This window comes from Syngnathus scovelli, chromosome 9 (assembly GCF_024217435.2).
Source record: "Syngnathus scovelli strain Florida chromosome 9, RoL_Ssco_1.2, whole genome shotgun sequence".
Taxonomy (NCBI): domain Eukaryota; kingdom Metazoa; phylum Chordata; class Actinopteri; order Syngnathiformes; family Syngnathidae; genus Syngnathus; species Syngnathus scovelli.
In genome coordinates, this window is record NC_090855.1 from 11,799,528 (window position 1) to 11,815,719 (window position 16,192).

Sequence of the window (16,192 nt, forward strand, 5' to 3'; positions counted from 1 at the left end):
AATTCCATATGCTGTATTGTCGCGTCACTGCATTAGGTACACTAAGATCCAAATCCTGTTTACAAAATAATAATGCGACACTCGTAGAATTTGGGATTATCAATGGGATTTTAATGTATTTTAAAATATTTGATTATTTTCATATGTCTAAAATATTATATATATATATATATATATATATATATATATATATATATATATATATATATATATATATATATATATATATATATAATAGTGGTAACACAATGACCCACAATATTAATGTTCACAAAATAAATGAGAATTCATCAGATATTATCCTCCACTATAAATAATATTTAAATAATAATCAGCAAAAAAAAAAGCCCACACAAATCAATGACCAAAGCTTGTAGTCACATAGTTACATAATTACGCAGCACGAATGCAGCAAGTCATCCACATGCTATGTTGTGACTATGTTGACATGTTTTAATGTGACATGAAGAACACTTGGCCACATTCCCCAGCTGATGTAACATTTTCACAGTCATGTCTTTCCTCCCTAAGGAGCTGTCAGAGGCAATCAAGGTCGCCCCACGGCCACCCACACCGCGCAGCCTTCGCTTTCCCGTGCATTTTCTCCACAGGCCCACGTTTGGCCCACTGACCTGGAGACGAGACTTGAGGCCAGCTGTCATTTTCCGCACGTGTTGCGTCGAGAGACAGTCGCTAAGCGTTGCACTACATCTCGGTCATCTTCAGGAGGCAACTCGCAGAAGCGGCTGAGTGGGTCGGTCTCTCTCAGTCATTCCACTCCAATCCCGTCAAGATCACCTTGAAGAGTTGTAGGACATCTTAAGCCGTGAAGGGCTCTCTGCAAGCCTGAGGAAGTGCGGCAGACACTTGTCTGGAGATTTTCCCACCTGCAAAATGATGGAATCATATTAGCAATTGGATGGTTGGGAAGCAGGAGAATAATATAATATAAGGTCTGAGGGCAAAAGAAAAATAGTGGCTATAAGATAGAAGACAAACAAATAAAATCTGCTTGACTTGAGGCCTAGTAAAAAAGACTAAAACAAAGTTCGTCATTGACAGCTTGTTTGAGGCGAGAGAAATTTACTATCACCCCAGGAGGAACAAAATGGTCAAGTATGCAAGACTTCAAAACTTTCCCTTTCCAACGTGACAGTCTGTACCTTTAGTGTTTGCTTTATTTATTTTTTTCCGGGTGCTATTGCACCATCGCTGGCCTGGCAAGTAGTCAGACAGTGGTGTTTCCCTTCCCACTTCACAATAACAGCCAGCCAGGACACTTAAACGCTTATCCAGATGGAAGAATGAAAAAGATTGGTAAATATGATGAAATATGTGCCTACTGCACAAGCACACACACTATGTGACTTGTACACAATCTTGGAAACACTGGCCCACACCCCAATGCTGCTCTTTTATTATTTGTTTAAGGAGATTTATGACATAATGTGTGGAAAGGTCAGAATAGGAGAACGTAAGAGAGAGCTGTTCGCTTACAAGTACAGAGGAGCAGATTGGAAATGCTGTTTAAAAAAAAAAGAAGAACTTTTACACTTCTCTGGACAAAATAAAACCCATCCATCCACCTTCTTCCGCTTATCCAGGGTCAGGTCGCGGGGGCAGCAGCTTTAGGAGGGACGCTTTAGGAGTCCGCATCATAGCTGCAACAAAATAAAATAACACAAATTATTAACATTCATGCCATTCTTGAGACGAACATAAACAATGAGTTATCAATGTACTTTTAATTATGGGAAGTACATTGTAGCCAGAAAGAATATCAGTCATGCAACTCTTGTTAATTCTTATAATTGGTCTCTGCAACAAGTAATTACTTGGAGGGGTAGATAACTAACTTTAACAACAAACAAAAATCGAAATTAACAAGACATTACGTTTCTTGTCAACCAACTGTTTTTGTGGGTACCTTATTAGCTAATTAGTAGCTAGCAATTAACAGGAAGTGTAACTTTTAGTTTAAAATGGTCAAAGGAAAATTGCCTAAAATGTTATACAAACAGATGGTTTAAATTTTTTTTCCTTATCGACTAATAGGTCAACTTACCTCATTTCTATTTTTAAATGTTCGATTCCGAGAAATTTGGCGTCCAGGAAACGTGGCTCACGTTGATTTATTCGTTCCCAAATACTACACATTACCGACAATGCCCCACTGCTGCCCCCTACAGGATTACACGGAAACAGCATTAGTTGTGGACGCTGGCTAAAAGCTAAAGTCTGAGTGGATTATAGACTTAGACTTAGACTTAGACTCAACTTTATTAATCCCTTGGGAATACTCCTTCAGGGAAATTCAGGCCCCAGCAGTATCCATACCACAGAGCGGGTTTACAAAAGACACACAGATGGCATGAGCGCAACTCAATAGGCCCTCATAAGGCTGCCATACAACGGCGCCACAAAGAAAGCCAGAAAGTGCGAAAGATAAAAGCCATCAAAGCAAAGCAAAGCAAAGCAAAGCAAAGCAAAGCAAAGCAAAGCAAAGCAAAAAGACAAAAGGAAAAAGTAACAGTGCCCAACCAGCACCCCTCAATATCAGAAAACACCCCAAAACACACAAAATAGCCTCCACGGGGTCCACAGACATGGAACTAAACAAGACACCAAGACAGTCTTTAAGCAGTTTATTGTATTTTCTGATAGCTTCTTCACCCTAAAAAAAAGCATCAACATGACACGCCACACTCCCTCTAGGCAAAGTAGCCAATGAGAATGCAGCTCATGCAAGGCTACAGGGAGCTGAAAGTTACAGCATTGTAAACACACAGGACAAGAGACAGATAAAATTGAATTCATTTTTTTCCTCACAACTTGACACACTCATAAAAAAGGTAATGACATCACCGCACAAGTATTTTCAATTTAAAAGTAAAAGAGAAAAATTGCTAATTTGAGACAGAAAATGCTCTTGGTTCAGCTTCATTCATGAAAACATAGTATTTCTTTGTTTAATCAATATGAATCTATCAATTTGCTAAAACGTTTGTCCTCATTGAGCTGGAGCCTATTCGAGAAGACTGGGTCCCTAATCACGGGGCGAATACTGAAGAACCCAAACCCGGAGTCTCCGAGCTGTTCAAGGCAGATGGGTTCTATAGTTCTACTTACAAGATAATACTACTACATAAAATTCTTTCCTCAATATGCGAGGTCATTGAGGAGCGTCGGGCTTCTTGTGAGCAACTCTCACGTGCCTGGCGAGAGACTCCATCCACTTGAAGGCCTTATTGCAGTAAATGCACACGTAGTGTTTGCCTTCGGTGTGTATGGTCTGGTGTCTGTTGAGGGCGCTGGTGGTGATGAAGCTCTTCCTGCAGATCTCACACATGTAGGGCCTCTCGCCCGTGTGCGTCCTTACGTGAGCCGCCAGGTGGGAGCAGTTGCTGAAGCGCTTGTCGCAAACCGAGCAGCTATAGGGCTTCTCCTTGCCTTCGTCGCCGACCCCACCGCCGATGCCGTGATAGAGGTGAAAGGGCAAGATGGTCTCATGTAGGCTGGCCCTCATGCCTGACGCTGACGACATGAAATCTTTAATGTCCGACTCCAGATCCTCCAGAGGCTCAGAACCGTGGCCCGGCCAGAACTCCCTGTGGCTCTTTGGTTCTTTCTTCATCTGGGTGGCGTCATTGGGAGGCTCCAAGCTGCTGCTGCCTTCATCCTCCATGTTCTGGGACTCAGGAGCCTCCATGTCTGCTGATGCTGCCTCCTCATGCTTCTGTGGAGGAGGGGGAGGTGGAGGAGGGGGAGGAGAAGGAGGAGAAGGGAGGTGGTGATGGGTGTGCTCCTGCAGCTGGGCTCCGTTACACGCATCTAGTTAGAAACACGAAATTTTGAACACACAATTAAATAAAAATGCTTATTTTGATTGTTTGATGTCATTGAAACCGACCTGACTTGAGAAGCCTCAGTTGCATTCTCAGGCGCCCGATCTCCAAGTCCTTCACGCGACAAAGCTCCTCTTTGTACTCGTCTATTGTCTGCTCGACGGCACCAAATATCTCTTCCGCTACCGCCGCCAGCCGCTCGTTGAGAAAAGCTTTCAAGGACAGCATCATGTTTATCTGGAGTGGAGAGAAAAAAGCTTCAATTTGCACCTCCGAGACGTATTTTTTGACGGGACCCTGAACGTCACGCTCCGCTTGTAAATACGGAAATGAGCTTCCGACGGTCGGAATGTCCAAAGCGTTCATATGTTGCCCCTACTGTTGTGGAGGTGCAACTGCACAACGGCTAACATTTGAATGTCCACTTTTATCAAATGAAATACAAATATGGAATAAAATTAAAAAATACATATTTCTTAATTTTGGCAAATGTTTATATTGTTCTATCGTGCACCTTGGTGTTTACCCTCAGAATTATTGACAAATCATTTTAGATAACTATTTAATACAGGAAATGAAAGCAACTTTGGTAAATATTTAGGTTGCGCCACATCATGTATCTAGCATTATGTCCTCTAAAATATTTTCAAATACAAAACAAAATTGATAAAATAAATCCAATAGTATAAAAAACAAATATAGCATTTTGATAGAAATGCAGATTGTGCAAGTTACGTTTCATAGCACTTTATTTTGCACTGAATATTATTGCATTGAATAAGAAAAGACACTAAGGCAGTCTCTAATCGGTTTATTTAGTTTCCTTACAGCCTCGTCACCCTCAAAACCATCATGACACAACATGAACGGACATGTGATGGATATGCTAACAAGAGCGCGGCTCATGCACAGCTATGGGGAGGTGAAAGCCACAGACGGAGAGACACACACTCATAAGAAATGCGACTGAAACTGCAAGTGCACACCAGTTTTCGGTGCATGTGCTAACCCGCTCCAATCCTGTTCCTCAAAATGAGACTTGCCCAAACACGTACAAGGAGAGCATGACAGCATTGCACAAGTAGGTTTAATAAAAAAAAAAATAATAATAATAAGGGGGAGGACTAAGTGCAGTGATGGCTCGTCAGACTTTTTACATCTTGGCGTTGATGATCTCAACGAATTCGGGCTTGAGGGAAGCACCGCCGACCAGGAAACCGTCTACGTCCTTCTGGGAGCCCAGTTCCTTGCAGGTGCCGCCGGTCACGGAACCTGCACGGAGAACACACGAGATGAGAACAATGCAAGACGGTTGAAGATGGTTTTTGTCGTTCGGCTCCATGACAGACCTCCGTAGATGATCCTCACAGAGTTGGCGACTGCCTCGGACACGTTTGCCTTGAGCCATGCCCTCAGCTTCTCGTGAACCTCCTGAGCCTGGAAAGGGACAACACGGGAGGAGACGCTTTGGCGCAGTGGTGGTAAAAATACTTCATTACTGTATACATGTACCACAGGAGATTACTTGCACTCTACTCAAATAACAAGTTTGAGTACTTTTTCCACAGAGAAACATTTTACCTGCTGGGGGGAGGCTGTCTTGCCAGTGCCGATGGCCCACACGGGCTCATAAGCGAGCACCACTTTGCTCCAGTCCTTGACGTTGTCTGGAACCAAACCAGACAGGAGATAAGACGCCTTGGAATTCCAACAATCAGAATTCCCTCCAAAGTGCTCGAGCCGAAATTGCATTTGGGCGAGTTTATCGCACCACATTGCAGCAATTGGCCGTCTCGAAAAGAAAGAGGCGTTGGACGCTAATGATTGACTCTTAGAAATGTCAGATAAGACTCCCTTGGAATTCCAACAATAGTATTTGTGCTTGTATATTGCAGCAAGCCGTTTCTCCAATCTGCACTGTGCGCGTTTATTGTGAAACCATACACACACTAAAAAAAATATATATTTTATTCTATTATTTCAGCGCTCCTAAAATTCTTTTTTTGTTTGCATTAACTACTCACACTCTATGAAGTACAAATAATTTTGGAAGAAACGAATACCTGCGATGACCTTCGTCTGAGCAAAGACGACCTTCTCGGTGATGCCTCCCTCCCTCTCGTCCAGTTTCTCGCCGATGCAGGCGATGACGCCGAGGCCGTTCTCCAACGCGTGGGCCGTCTTCTGCCCGATGAGCTGATGAAATGGTACGTGCCAGCTTTCAATCACCAGTCGTGCGCTATTCTCACGTCCCTCACAACCAACGCGCGCTCGCTCACCTCGTCACTCTCTCCGAAGACGTGGCGCCTCTCCGAGTGTCCCAAGATCACCCAGTGGACGCCACAGTCCTTGATCATCGCCGGGCTGACGGCAAATACAAGTCACAGGAGGTCAAAAGGAGTCAACCTTTGTGTGGTAAAATTCCCGGTGAGGGCAGAGGACGTACCTGATCTCCCCAGTGAAAGCCCCCTTGGCTACTTTGTAGCAGTTCTGAGCGGCGACACCGAACTTGGGGTCCAGTTTGGACCTGGCAAAGTCCAGGTAGATGGCTGGAGCACCACACACCACCTCTGTAGAAAAAAAGTGAACCTTTTAAACTTGCTTCATTCATTGCTGTAATCTGATTGATGCTCACGCCATACTTGTTTGGTAGTCAAAATGATTAACAACTAATAGAAGTACATAAACTGACTTTTGTGTTGTTTCATTTACCTTTTAGTTCCAACTATTAAATCAAATGTTGAAAAAAAATGCATAGGAAACAAAATAATCACAAATTAAATGGCAATATTAAAGATTAATTAAAAAATGTAATTAGATGTGTTCTATCACAAATGTCATAATTTGAGGTTCACAAAAACTATCTGAAGCCAGTATTTCTAAAGAGCAAACACATGAATCTTATAAAAGGACGTATAGCACTCTGGGGTCGCACAGACTACAGTGAAGTTGATACACCGGTATTCCAATTGCAACTGTACCCCTGGGTCGTCTATATTAAAACACAGCCCCGTGTCATTAATGCTGTGCTAAAGGTCAATTCTCTGCAGACCCCTCTGCATAAAGTTCAGCGCCGCTAAAGGTCAGGGCCAAATTCTGCAGAGGTCACGTCTGGCTGATGGTAAAGTGCGCGCTTCAGCTGACACTCGAATGAGGCAAAGTTCAAGGATTGCATATGTGAATTTGTGTGTTGGAGAGCAGATGAGGCCTGCGCCACACTCACTCAACAGTTGCATAACACAAAAGTAGACCAAACAGCGGAAACGGGCTTCAACACACTCAGCATCTCCATTGTGTTAATGGCAGTGACTAAAACACCGTGAAAGCAGAGGCATCAAATCTATTGTAGTGAGTTTTACTAAGCCTGCAAGAAAGGACATTGAGGAAAAGGAGGTGACAGCCAACTGTTGCCTTCATGCGACAACTGGTAAAATGGGACACGAGAGCACCTTGCGTTATCGTTTTGTTCACTGACTAACAATTTGTTACGTTTGCGTCTGGGATAGATTCGGTTCGACTAATTTAATTCTAAAAGCAGCGCATATTGTACTATAATAGAGTAGCTTTGAATCAATGCCAGTTTATCACATTAAGTGGTCTGGGTGTACGCGAACGCAACGCGAGCAGCAGCCGCAAAACTGGACTACGTGCCGCCGCGAATGTACGCCCTCCATTGATTGAGTACGTGACACAAAATCGATTGTAAATCTCTATTAATATGCACGACCCCTCCCGTAAATGGTTTATAATCAAGCAGTTTGATGCTTTCTGCAGCTAGATGATTTTCGAATGCCACAATGGCGCTTTTCTTACCGACATTGGGATCCACCTTGGCGGAGTTCATTGTCTGAATGAGCTCGCCCAGGCTCTTTTTGTCACCGTTCATCTTCCAGTTTCCACCGACGAAGAATTTTCTGCTCATTTTGGCGTTTGGTGGTGTGTTAGCTGTCGAATGAAACCGACCAAGGGCTGGCTAGACTTGGGAAGGGAGAGGAGCGTCTGTCAGAGGACCGTTCGGCCTATTTATGAAAGACGGATGAGTTAACTCCACCTCTGGCCCGGTTTGATTGGCTTGTTTCGGACCGCCCGTAAACGCACCTCCATGTTTGAGGAAGGGAAAGAGTAGAAAGTCATGAGGCGTTTATGGACTGTGTGGAAGACAGACTATTATACCTTCAAGGACCGTAATAACTGCGAATCATGAAACTGTAGCATTCTGAACGTTTTATCTCTATCTAAAAAATAAAAGTCACGGTTTGAGTCCATCTTGTTTTTATTAAATGAATGCCAAAAGTTGGATTCGAAAAGCCTGTGTCACGTTACACCATTTTATTGGCTCTCTTGTAGTCGCCTCCACCACCGATTGGTCGATTCAGAGTTGACGCGTGATTGCTCAGCAGACCGGTTTCATTATTTCAAACGATCGCGTTTTTTTATTCATATTGTAGTAATTGCTGATAGCTTTATGCCATGATTATTTGATATTTTAGGAATCGGGAAAGAAAAGAAAAAAAAAAAAGAATGATATACGACACCGCGACCAAAACTGATAGATCAACGGATAGAAAAACAACACCAGCGCACTGTGAAAGTTTGGAATGTAAAACTCTTTAGATATTTGTCTAGCAGGTTTCTCTTAAAGAGAAGCCCACCCAGAACTGTGAAAATCAAATTAATACCATCAGAGCAACCGTAACCCCAAACCTTTAGTAGAGAAGTTGATGAATTCCTTTTGCTGATGTTTTGTATAGCGGTGATGTGCGCAGCATTGTGGTGCCTACCAGTTCTTTAGTGTAAACTGAATCTCTAGAATAAGTTCACTCTAAAGATTCTTTCAACAAATATGAACTGAAAAAAGAACAAATCACCTTAGGAAGTGATTCGTTCACTGGAAAGATTCGTTTCTTTGAACGAATCGTTCACTCACGAGCGAGCACTGAAACGGAAGCGTATGGCGTGTCGGCTGCATCAGATAAACACGCAACTGATATATTGAAGCAGTAACATTCGCTACACGACAACCGTAACGACGTAAGAGGTAAATTACGACGATGTTCCTAAGTTATCATGTTAGCAACGTAATTTGTAGTACTGCTTGGTTGCAGTACAGAATTGCAGTCCGCTTTCATTAGCATGGTAGCTACCACAGTGCTAACTTTATGACATTTAGCTTGATTATCCTCGACGAATGTTGGATCTCAAATGAGCCATCATCACATGCTGGTTCTTGCCTGTACCAAGAGTAATACTGTATTGTGGAAAATTTCACGTTGTAAACAAAACTAGTTTAAGATGACTTCTGTTGGCCAAACATCGTTGAACAAGTGTGAAAACGTCTGCAAGGACCACAGCAAAGTACATGGAGGAAAAGGACCGTAGTCGTCGACGACAGGAACTTCTTTGGCTGCAGCCTTATGTTGTTTTGAGCAGAGCAGGTTAGTACACGTCTAGTTTCTATTATGAATCCTCTTCCAGTGTTTATTTTTAGTAGAATTCTATTAAAATCACGTGTGATAGGCAGATTGAAAAAGTCCTTGAATAGTTTTGACCAGTTTCTCTTCAACTGTAACTTTCTTATGGGTTTGTCTTGTTTTGCAGACATCAGTGAAGCTAGTCGTCCTAAACAGATGGCGCCAGAGCTCACTCACATTAAAGAGGAAGATGTAGGCAAAGAGGTCCATCACTTCAATGAACAAATGGAGCAGAAGTTTCTTTGCACCATAAAAGAGGAGGAAGAGGCGGAGCAGCTTTGTAATAAAGAGGAGGGAGAAGACTTCTGTGACATTAAAAAGGAGGAGGAAGAGGAGGATACTTGCAAGATACCATTGACTGGCGTTCCTGTGAAGAGTTTAGATGAAGGTCAACATGAGGTGAGCAAAGGGGCGGAGCCTCCAAGCTGCAGCTCAAGTCAACAAATGACGAGAGAAGGTGATGGAGACCACTGTGGAGGATCACAAGCAGCTCCACAATCAGATAGTGATGACGTGTCATCACATGTTCCTGCTGCTGCTTCTTCTGATGAGTCTCAAAACAAACACAGGCAATGTTCTCAGTGTGGGAAATGTTGTGCTAATAACAGTGTTTTGAAGCAACACATGAAAATGCACACAAAAAAGAAAAACTTTTCCTGCTCAACTTGTGGCCAAAAATTCGCTCAGCAGGCAACCTTAAAAAAACATACAAGAACCCACACTGGTGAGAAACCTTTCGTATGCTCAGTTTGTGGCCAAGGATTTTCAGTGAAGGGAACCCTAACACTTCATACAAGAACCCACACTGGTGAGAAACCTTTTTCATGCTCAGTTTGTAACCAAAAATTCTCATGGAAGGATTCTCTAACACGTCATACAAGAACCCACACTGGTGAGAAACTTTTTTCATGCTCAGTTTGTAACCAAAAATTTTCAGGGAAGGCATCTCTAACACTTCATACAAGAACCCACACTGGTGAGAAACCTTTTTCATGCTCAGTTTGTGGCCAAAGCTTTTCCGTGAAGGGAAACTTAAAACGTCATACAAGAATCCACACTGGTGAGAAACCTTTTTCATGCTCAGTTTGTGGCCAAAAATTTTCCGCGAAGGGAAACTTAAAAAGTCATACAAGAATCCACACTGGCGAGAAACCTTTTTCATGCTCAGTTTGTGGCCAAAAATTCAGTCAGAAGGGACATTTAAATAAGCACACAAGAGTCCACACTGGCGAGAAATCTTTTTCATCCTCAGTTTGTGGCCAAAAATTCTCTAACGGGGGACATTTAAAAAGCTACACAAGAACCCACACTGGTGAGAAACCTTTTTCATGCTCAGTTTGTGGCCAAAAATTCTCTCGTAAGTTTGTCTTAAAAACGCACACAAGAATCCACACTGGCGAGAAACCTTTTTCATGCTCTGTTTGTGGCCAAAAATTCAGTCAGAGGCCACATTTAAATGTGCACACAAAAATCCACACTGGTGAGAAACCTTTTTCATGCTCAGTTTGTGGCCAAAAATTTAGTCAGAGGGGAAATTTAAAAATGCACACAAGAATCCACACTGGCGAGAAATCCTTTTCCTGCTCAATTTGTGGCCAAAGCTTTTCCACGAAGCCAAACTTAAAAGGTCATACTAGAATCCACACTGGCGAGAAACCTTTTTCATGCTCAGTTTGTGGCCAAAAATTTAGTCGGAGGGGACATTTAAAAAGGCACACAAGAACCCACACTGGCGAGAAACCTTTTTCCTGCTCAGTTTGTGGCCAAAAATTCTGTCAGAGGGAACATTTAAAAAATCATACAAGAACCCACACTGGTGAGAAACCTTTTTCATGCTCAGTTTGTGGCCAGAAATTCTCTCTAAGAGTAAGCTTAATCAGGCACACAATAGCCCACACCTAACACTATTGCCTGCTCAGTTACTTGTCAAAGAGTCACTATTGAGAATTCTGAGTGTCTTGGGGAGATGAGCAAAGATCCATGACGTTCTCACCTTCTATTTGAGCAGACTCTGAGTTGATGCATCAATGCTAATTCTATTCTAGTATGTACCTTTTGATTGTGATGTTGAACTAATTTCCTTTACTACAGTGAAAAGTTCATATTTTCTTTTTAGTACTGAATTTGAAAATATAGTTGAGCAGCCTTGGGATGATAATAATTCTGTATGTGTCATTATACTTGATGTTTATTTTGGTTTTAGTTGTGGTTTTTAACTCCAATTAGTATTAATTCATATTCAGGATAAGTTTCTTAGTTTTTATCAGTGTGTGTTTAGGGTTTTGTTTTGTTCAGCTTTTCGTGTTCATGTGGATCAATAAAATGAAAAAAAAGTGTTGGCTACCCCACATTTTTCTTCAACAGTTTTGTTTTTTTACTTTGGCTTGCTAGTAACACTTTAAATTGTACTTGAGATGCATTAAGACATTTCATTAAGGAGTTGTTTACTTCTCAGTGCATAGTCTCAACCTCATATGTTGCTTCTTATTTATATTAATTACATTTATAAGAGAGTATTTTAAAATAGGATCCTAATTAAGACTGTTGATCTGTCAAGTCAAGTTTATTTAGATAGCCCTAGGACCGTAACAACTGCGAATCATGAAACTGTAGCATTCTGAACGTTTTATCTCTATCTAAAAAATAAAAGTCACGGTTTGAGTCCATCTTGTTTTTATTAAATGAATGCCAAAAGTTGGATTCGAAAAGCCTGTGTCACGTTACACCATTTTATTGGCTCTCTTGTAGTCGCCTCCACCACCATCGATTCAGAGTTGACGCGTGATTGCTCAGCAGACCGGTTTCATTATTTCAAACGATCACGTTTTTTTATTTATATTGTAGTAATTGCTGATAGCTTTATGCCATGATTATTTGATATTTTAGGAATCGGGAAAGAAAAAAAAAAAAAAAAAAATGAATGATATACGACACCGCGACCAAAACTGATAGATCAACGGATAGAAAAACAACACCAGCGCGTCTGACCCGTTTGGAATGTAAAACTCTTTAGATGTTTGTCTAGCAGGTTTCTCTTAAAGAGAAGCCCACCCTCACCTGTGGAAGTCAAATTATTGCAATCGTAGCCCCCTACCTCTTACAGAGAAGTTGATGAATTCGTTTTGCTGATATTTAGTATAGCGGTGATGTGCGCAGCATCGTGGTGCCTACCAGTTCTTTAGTGTAAACTGAATCTGTAGAATAAGTTCACTCTAAAGATTCTTTCAACGAATATGAACTGAAAAAAGAACGAATCACCTTAGGAAGTGATTCGTTCACTGAAAAGATTCGTTTCTTTGAACAACTCGTTCACTCACGAGCGAGCACTGAAACGGAAGCGTATGGCGTGTCGGCTGCATCAGATAAACACGCAACTGATGTAGTGAAGCAGTAACATTCGCTACACGACAACCGTAACGACGAAAGAGGTAAATTACGACGATGTTCCTAAGTTATCATGTTAGCAACGTAATTTGTAGTACTGCTTGGTTGCAGTACAGAATTGCAGTCCGCTTTCATTAGCATGGTAGCTACCACAGTGCTAACTTTATGACATTTAGCTTGATTATCCTCGACGAATGTTGGATCTCAAATGAGCCATCATCACATGCTGGTTCTTGCCTGTACCAAGAGTAATACTGTATTGTGGAAAATTTCAAAGTCGAGGATTAGCAGTGATGGTTGCACACAGGCATGCTCCCGATTTTAAATGTCAATGCCTTCATGCACTCTACCAGACGTAATCACGTTTGCTAAAACATTTCCGATCTGTCGTTTCATGTATTGGGTCAGTTTAAGTTCACGTTGTAAACAAAACTAGTTTAAGATACCTTCTGTTGGCCAAACATCATTGAACAAGTGTGAAAACGTCTGCAAGGACCACAGCAAAGTACATGGAGGAAAAGGACGTAGTCGTCGACGACAGGAACTTCTTTGGCTGCAGCCTTATGTTGTCTTGAGCAGAGCAGGTTAGTCCACGTCTAGTTTCTATTATGAATCCTCTTCCAGTGTTTATTTTTAGTAGAATTCTACTAAAATCACGTGTGATAGGCAGATTGAAAAAGTCCTTGAATAGTTTTGACCAGTTTCTCTTCAACTGTAACTTTCTTATGGGTTTGTCTTGTTTTGCAGACATCAGTGAAGCTAGTCGTCCTAAGCAGATGGAGCCAGAGCTCACTCACATTAAAGAGTGATGTGAGGAAGATGTAGGCAAAGAGGTCCATCACTTCAATGAACAAATGGAGCAGAAGTTTCTTTGCACCATAAAAGAGGAGGAAGAGCCAGAGCAGCCTTGTAATAAAGAGGAGGGAGAGGATTCCTGCGACATTAAAAAGGAGAGAGAAGACTGCTATGACATTAAAAAGGAAGACGAGGAGGATGCCTGCAAGATACCATTGACTGGCGTTCCTGTGAAGAGTTTAGATGAGGGTCAACATGAGGTGAGCAAAGGGGCGGAGCCTCCAAGCTGCAGCTCAAGTCAACAAATGACGAGAGAAGGTGATGGAGACCACTGTGGAGGATCACAAGCAGCCCCACCATCAGATAGTGATGACGTGTCATCACATGTTCCTGGTGCTGTTGCTTCTTCTGATGAGTCTCAAAACAAACACAGGCAATGTTCTCAGTGTGGGAAATGTTGTGCTAATAACAGTGTTTTGAAGCAACACATGAAAATGCACACAAAAAAGAAAAACTTTTCCTGCTCAACTTGTGGCCAAACATTCGCTCAGCAGGCAACCTTAAAAAAACATACAAGAACCCACACTGGTGAGAAACCTTTTTTATGCTCAGTTTGTGGCCAAGGATTTTCAGTGAAGGGAACCCTAACACTTCATACAAGAACCCACACTGGTGAGAAACCTTTTTCATGCTCAGTTTGTGGCCAAAAATTCTCTGAAAAGAGAACCTTAATAGGACATACAAGAACCCACACTGGTGAGAAACCTTTTTCATGCTCAGTTTGTAACCAAAAATTTTCAGGGAAGGCATCTCTAACACTTCATACAAGAACCCACACTGGTGACAAACCTTTTTCATGCTCAGTTTGTGGCCAAAAATTCTCTCGTAAGTTTGTCTTAAAAACGCACACAAGAATCCACACTGGCGAGAAACCTTTTTCATGCTCAGTTTGTGGCCAAAAATTCAGTCGGAAGGGAAATTTAAATGGGCACACAAGAATCCACACTGGCGAAAAACCTTATTCGTGCTCAGTTTGTGGCCAAAAATTCAGTCGGAAGGGAAATTTAAATGGGCACACAAGAATCCACACTGGCGAAAAACCTTATTCGTGCTCAGTTTGTGGCCAAAAATTCAGTCGGAAGGGAAATTTAAATGGGCACACAAGAATCCACACTGGCGAAAAACCTTATTCGTGCTCAGTTTGTGGCCAAAAATTCATTCAGAGCGGAGAATTAAAAACGCACTCAAGAATACACACTGGTGAGAAACCTTTTTCATGCTCAGTTTGTGGCCAAAACTTCTGTCAGAGAGAACATTTAAAAAGGCACACAAGAACCCACACTGGTGAGAAACCTTTTTCCTGCTCAGTTTGTGGGCAAAAATTCTCTCAACAGGGAACCTTAAAAAAGCACACAAGAACCCACACTGGTGAGAAACCTTTTTCCTGCTCAGTTTGTGGCCAAAAATTCTCTCTCAGGGTAAGTTTAATCAGGCACACAGTAGCCCACTCCTAACCCTGTTGCCTGCTCAGTCATTTGTCAAAGAGTCTCTATTGAAAATTCTGAGTGTCTTGGGGAGATGAGCAAAGATCCATGACGTTCTCACCTTCTATTTGAGCAGACTCTGAGTTGATGCATTAATGCTAATTCTATTCTAGTATGTACTTTTTGATTGCGATGTTGAACTCCTTTCCTTTACAACAGTGAGAAGTTCATATTTTAGTTATAGTACTGAATTTGAAAATATAGTTAACCAGCCTCGGGATGATAATACAGAACAAAAAAGTTATGTTTTTTGTCATTATACTTGATGTTTATTTTGGTTTCAGTTGTGGTTTTTAACTGCAATTAGTTTTAATTCATATTCAGGACAAGTTTTTATTAGTGTGTGTTTAGGGTTTTGTTTTGTTCAGCTTTTCATGTTCATGTGGATCAATAAAATGAAAAAAAAAGTGTTCTATATCCCACAGGTTTTTCTTTTTACTTTGGCTTGCTAGTAACACTTTAAATTGTACTTGAGATGCATTAAGACATTTCATTAAAGAGTTGTTTACTTCTCAGTACACAGTCTCAACCTCGTATGCTGCTTCTTATTTATATTAATTACATTTATAATAGAGTCTTTTAAAATAGGATCCTAATTAAGACTGTTGATCTGTCAAGTCAAGTTTATTTAGATAGCCCTAAATCACAGGAAAGTCTCAAAGGGCTTCACATGTACAAAAAAATGCACAATTCTCGAACATCCCCTGATCTTTTCCCAGGAGGGCAAGGAAAAACTAAAACAAAAAACTCCTGGGGGAAACCTTTAGAAGAGACTACAGATGTGAGGATCCCTCTTCCAGAATGACAAGGCTGCAATGGATCCAGAGAGGGCACATAGAAATTTGTCATTTGTTGCTTGTCTCAGTTTCCATTCTTGCAATGTGACATCCGGAGCTTTGAGCTACCTGAGGAAACCGTGGTTAGGCAGGATGCAACGGCGTTCTTTCACAGGTCCTCTCAATGCAAACACAATGTGGCATTATCCAATGAACTATTAACATCTATTTGAGGGTTTTTTTTTTTTTTTTTTAAACATGCACAAAATGTTTTTCTTACACGTGTGGTGAATTGTCTCCGCTGGTCTCCCAAAAAACACTTGGTAGAAGGTGGCTGGCTCGGAGAAGGAAAACTTCAGTGACACACGGCTGATTGG

At 41.6% G+C, this 16,192-nt stretch overlaps 3 protein-coding genes and 2 non-coding genes across 11 annotated transcripts; 3 read left to right on the plus strand and 2 right to left on the minus strand.

Moving 5' to 3' along the window:
- Window positions 1–2,630: 2,630 nt before the first annotated feature.
- LOC125975773 (adult enhancer factor 1) lies at window positions 2,631–4,076 on the minus strand. Its single transcript, XM_049731774.2, has 2 exons — window positions 3,911–4,076; window positions 2,631–3,831 (listed from the first exon to the last, which is right to left on the minus strand). Exons 1-2 carry the CDS (start codon window positions 4,074–4,076, stop codon window positions 3,173–3,175), a joined length of 825 nt encoding a protein of 274 aa, XP_049587731.1. The 3' UTR covers window positions 2,631–3,172.
- A 565-nt stretch (window positions 4,077–4,641) lies between these two features.
- On the minus strand, window positions 4,642–7,860 carry tpi1b (triosephosphate isomerase 1b). Its single transcript, XM_049731797.1, has 7 exons — window positions 7,659–7,860; window positions 6,292–6,415; window positions 6,125–6,209; window positions 5,909–6,041; window positions 5,427–5,512; window positions 5,195–5,282; window positions 4,642–5,117 (listed from the first exon to the last, which is right to left on the minus strand). The coding sequence occupies exons 1-7, from the start codon at window positions 7,765–7,767 to the stop codon at window positions 4,999–5,001; spliced, it is 744 nt and encodes a 247-aa protein (XP_049587754.1). The 5' UTR covers window positions 7,768–7,860; the 3' UTR covers window positions 4,642–4,998.
- A 581-nt stretch (window positions 7,861–8,441) lies between these two features.
- Window positions 8,442–8,497, plus strand: LOC125975898 (U7 small nuclear RNA). Its single transcript, XR_007484093.1, has one exon. It is a non-coding gene; the product is annotated as a U7 small nuclear RNA (small nuclear RNA).
- A 231-nt stretch (window positions 8,498–8,728) lies between these two features.
- LOC125975688 (gastrula zinc finger protein XlCGF57.1) lies at window positions 8,729–15,557 on the plus strand. 7 transcript variants are annotated; one of them, XM_049731570.2, is made up of 3 exons: window positions 8,729–8,883; window positions 9,171–9,280; window positions 9,444–11,664. In XM_049731570.2, the coding sequence occupies exons 2-3, from the start codon at window positions 9,205–9,207 to the stop codon at window positions 11,216–11,218; spliced, it is 1,851 nt and encodes a 616-aa protein (XP_049587527.1). In that variant the 5' UTR covers window positions 8,729–8,883; window positions 9,171–9,204; the 3' UTR covers window positions 11,219–11,664. The 7 variants fall into 7 exon arrangements, with proteins under 7 accessions (XP_049587527.1, XP_049587526.1, XP_068507993.1 ...); XM_049731569.2 differs by having other exon boundaries at window positions 8,744–8,883; window positions 9,189–9,280; XM_049731566.1 differs by having other exon boundaries at window positions 8,754–8,883; window positions 9,132–9,280.
- LOC125975899 (U7 small nuclear RNA) lies at window positions 12,312–12,367 on the plus strand. The gene has a single exon (XR_007484094.1). It is a non-coding gene; the product is annotated as a U7 small nuclear RNA (small nuclear RNA).
- Window positions 15,558–16,192: the final 635 nt, after the last annotated feature.

Coding starts and splice junctions, on each gene's coding strand:
- tpi1b (XM_049731797.1), bottom strand. CDS start 7,767: ATGAGCAGAAAATTCTTCGTCGGTGGAAACTGGAAGATGAACGGTGAC. Junction 6,210..6,291: donor GCTTTCACTGGGGAGATCAG/GTACGTCCTCTG, acceptor ATTTGCCGTCAG/CCCGGCGATGATCAAGGACT. Junction 6,042..6,124: donor TCTTCGGAGAGAGTGACGAG/GTGAGCGAGCGC, acceptor CCATTTCATCAG/CTCATCGGGCAGAAGACGGC.
- LOC125975773 (XM_049731774.2), bottom strand. CDS start 4,076: ATGATGCTGTCCTTGAAAGCTTTTCTCAACGAGCGGCTGGCGGCGGTA. Junction 3,832..3,910: donor ACTGAGGCTTCTCAAGTCAG/GTCGGTTTCAAT, acceptor GTTTCTAACTAG/ATGCGTGTAACGGAGCCCAG.
- LOC125975688 (XM_049731570.2), top strand. CDS start 9,205: ATGGAGGAAAAGGACCGTAGTCGTCGACGACAGGAACTTCTTTGGCTG. Junction 9,281..9,443: donor TGTTGTTTTGAGCAGAGCAG/GTTAGTACACGT, acceptor CTTGTTTTGCAG/ACATCAGTGAAGCTAGTCGT.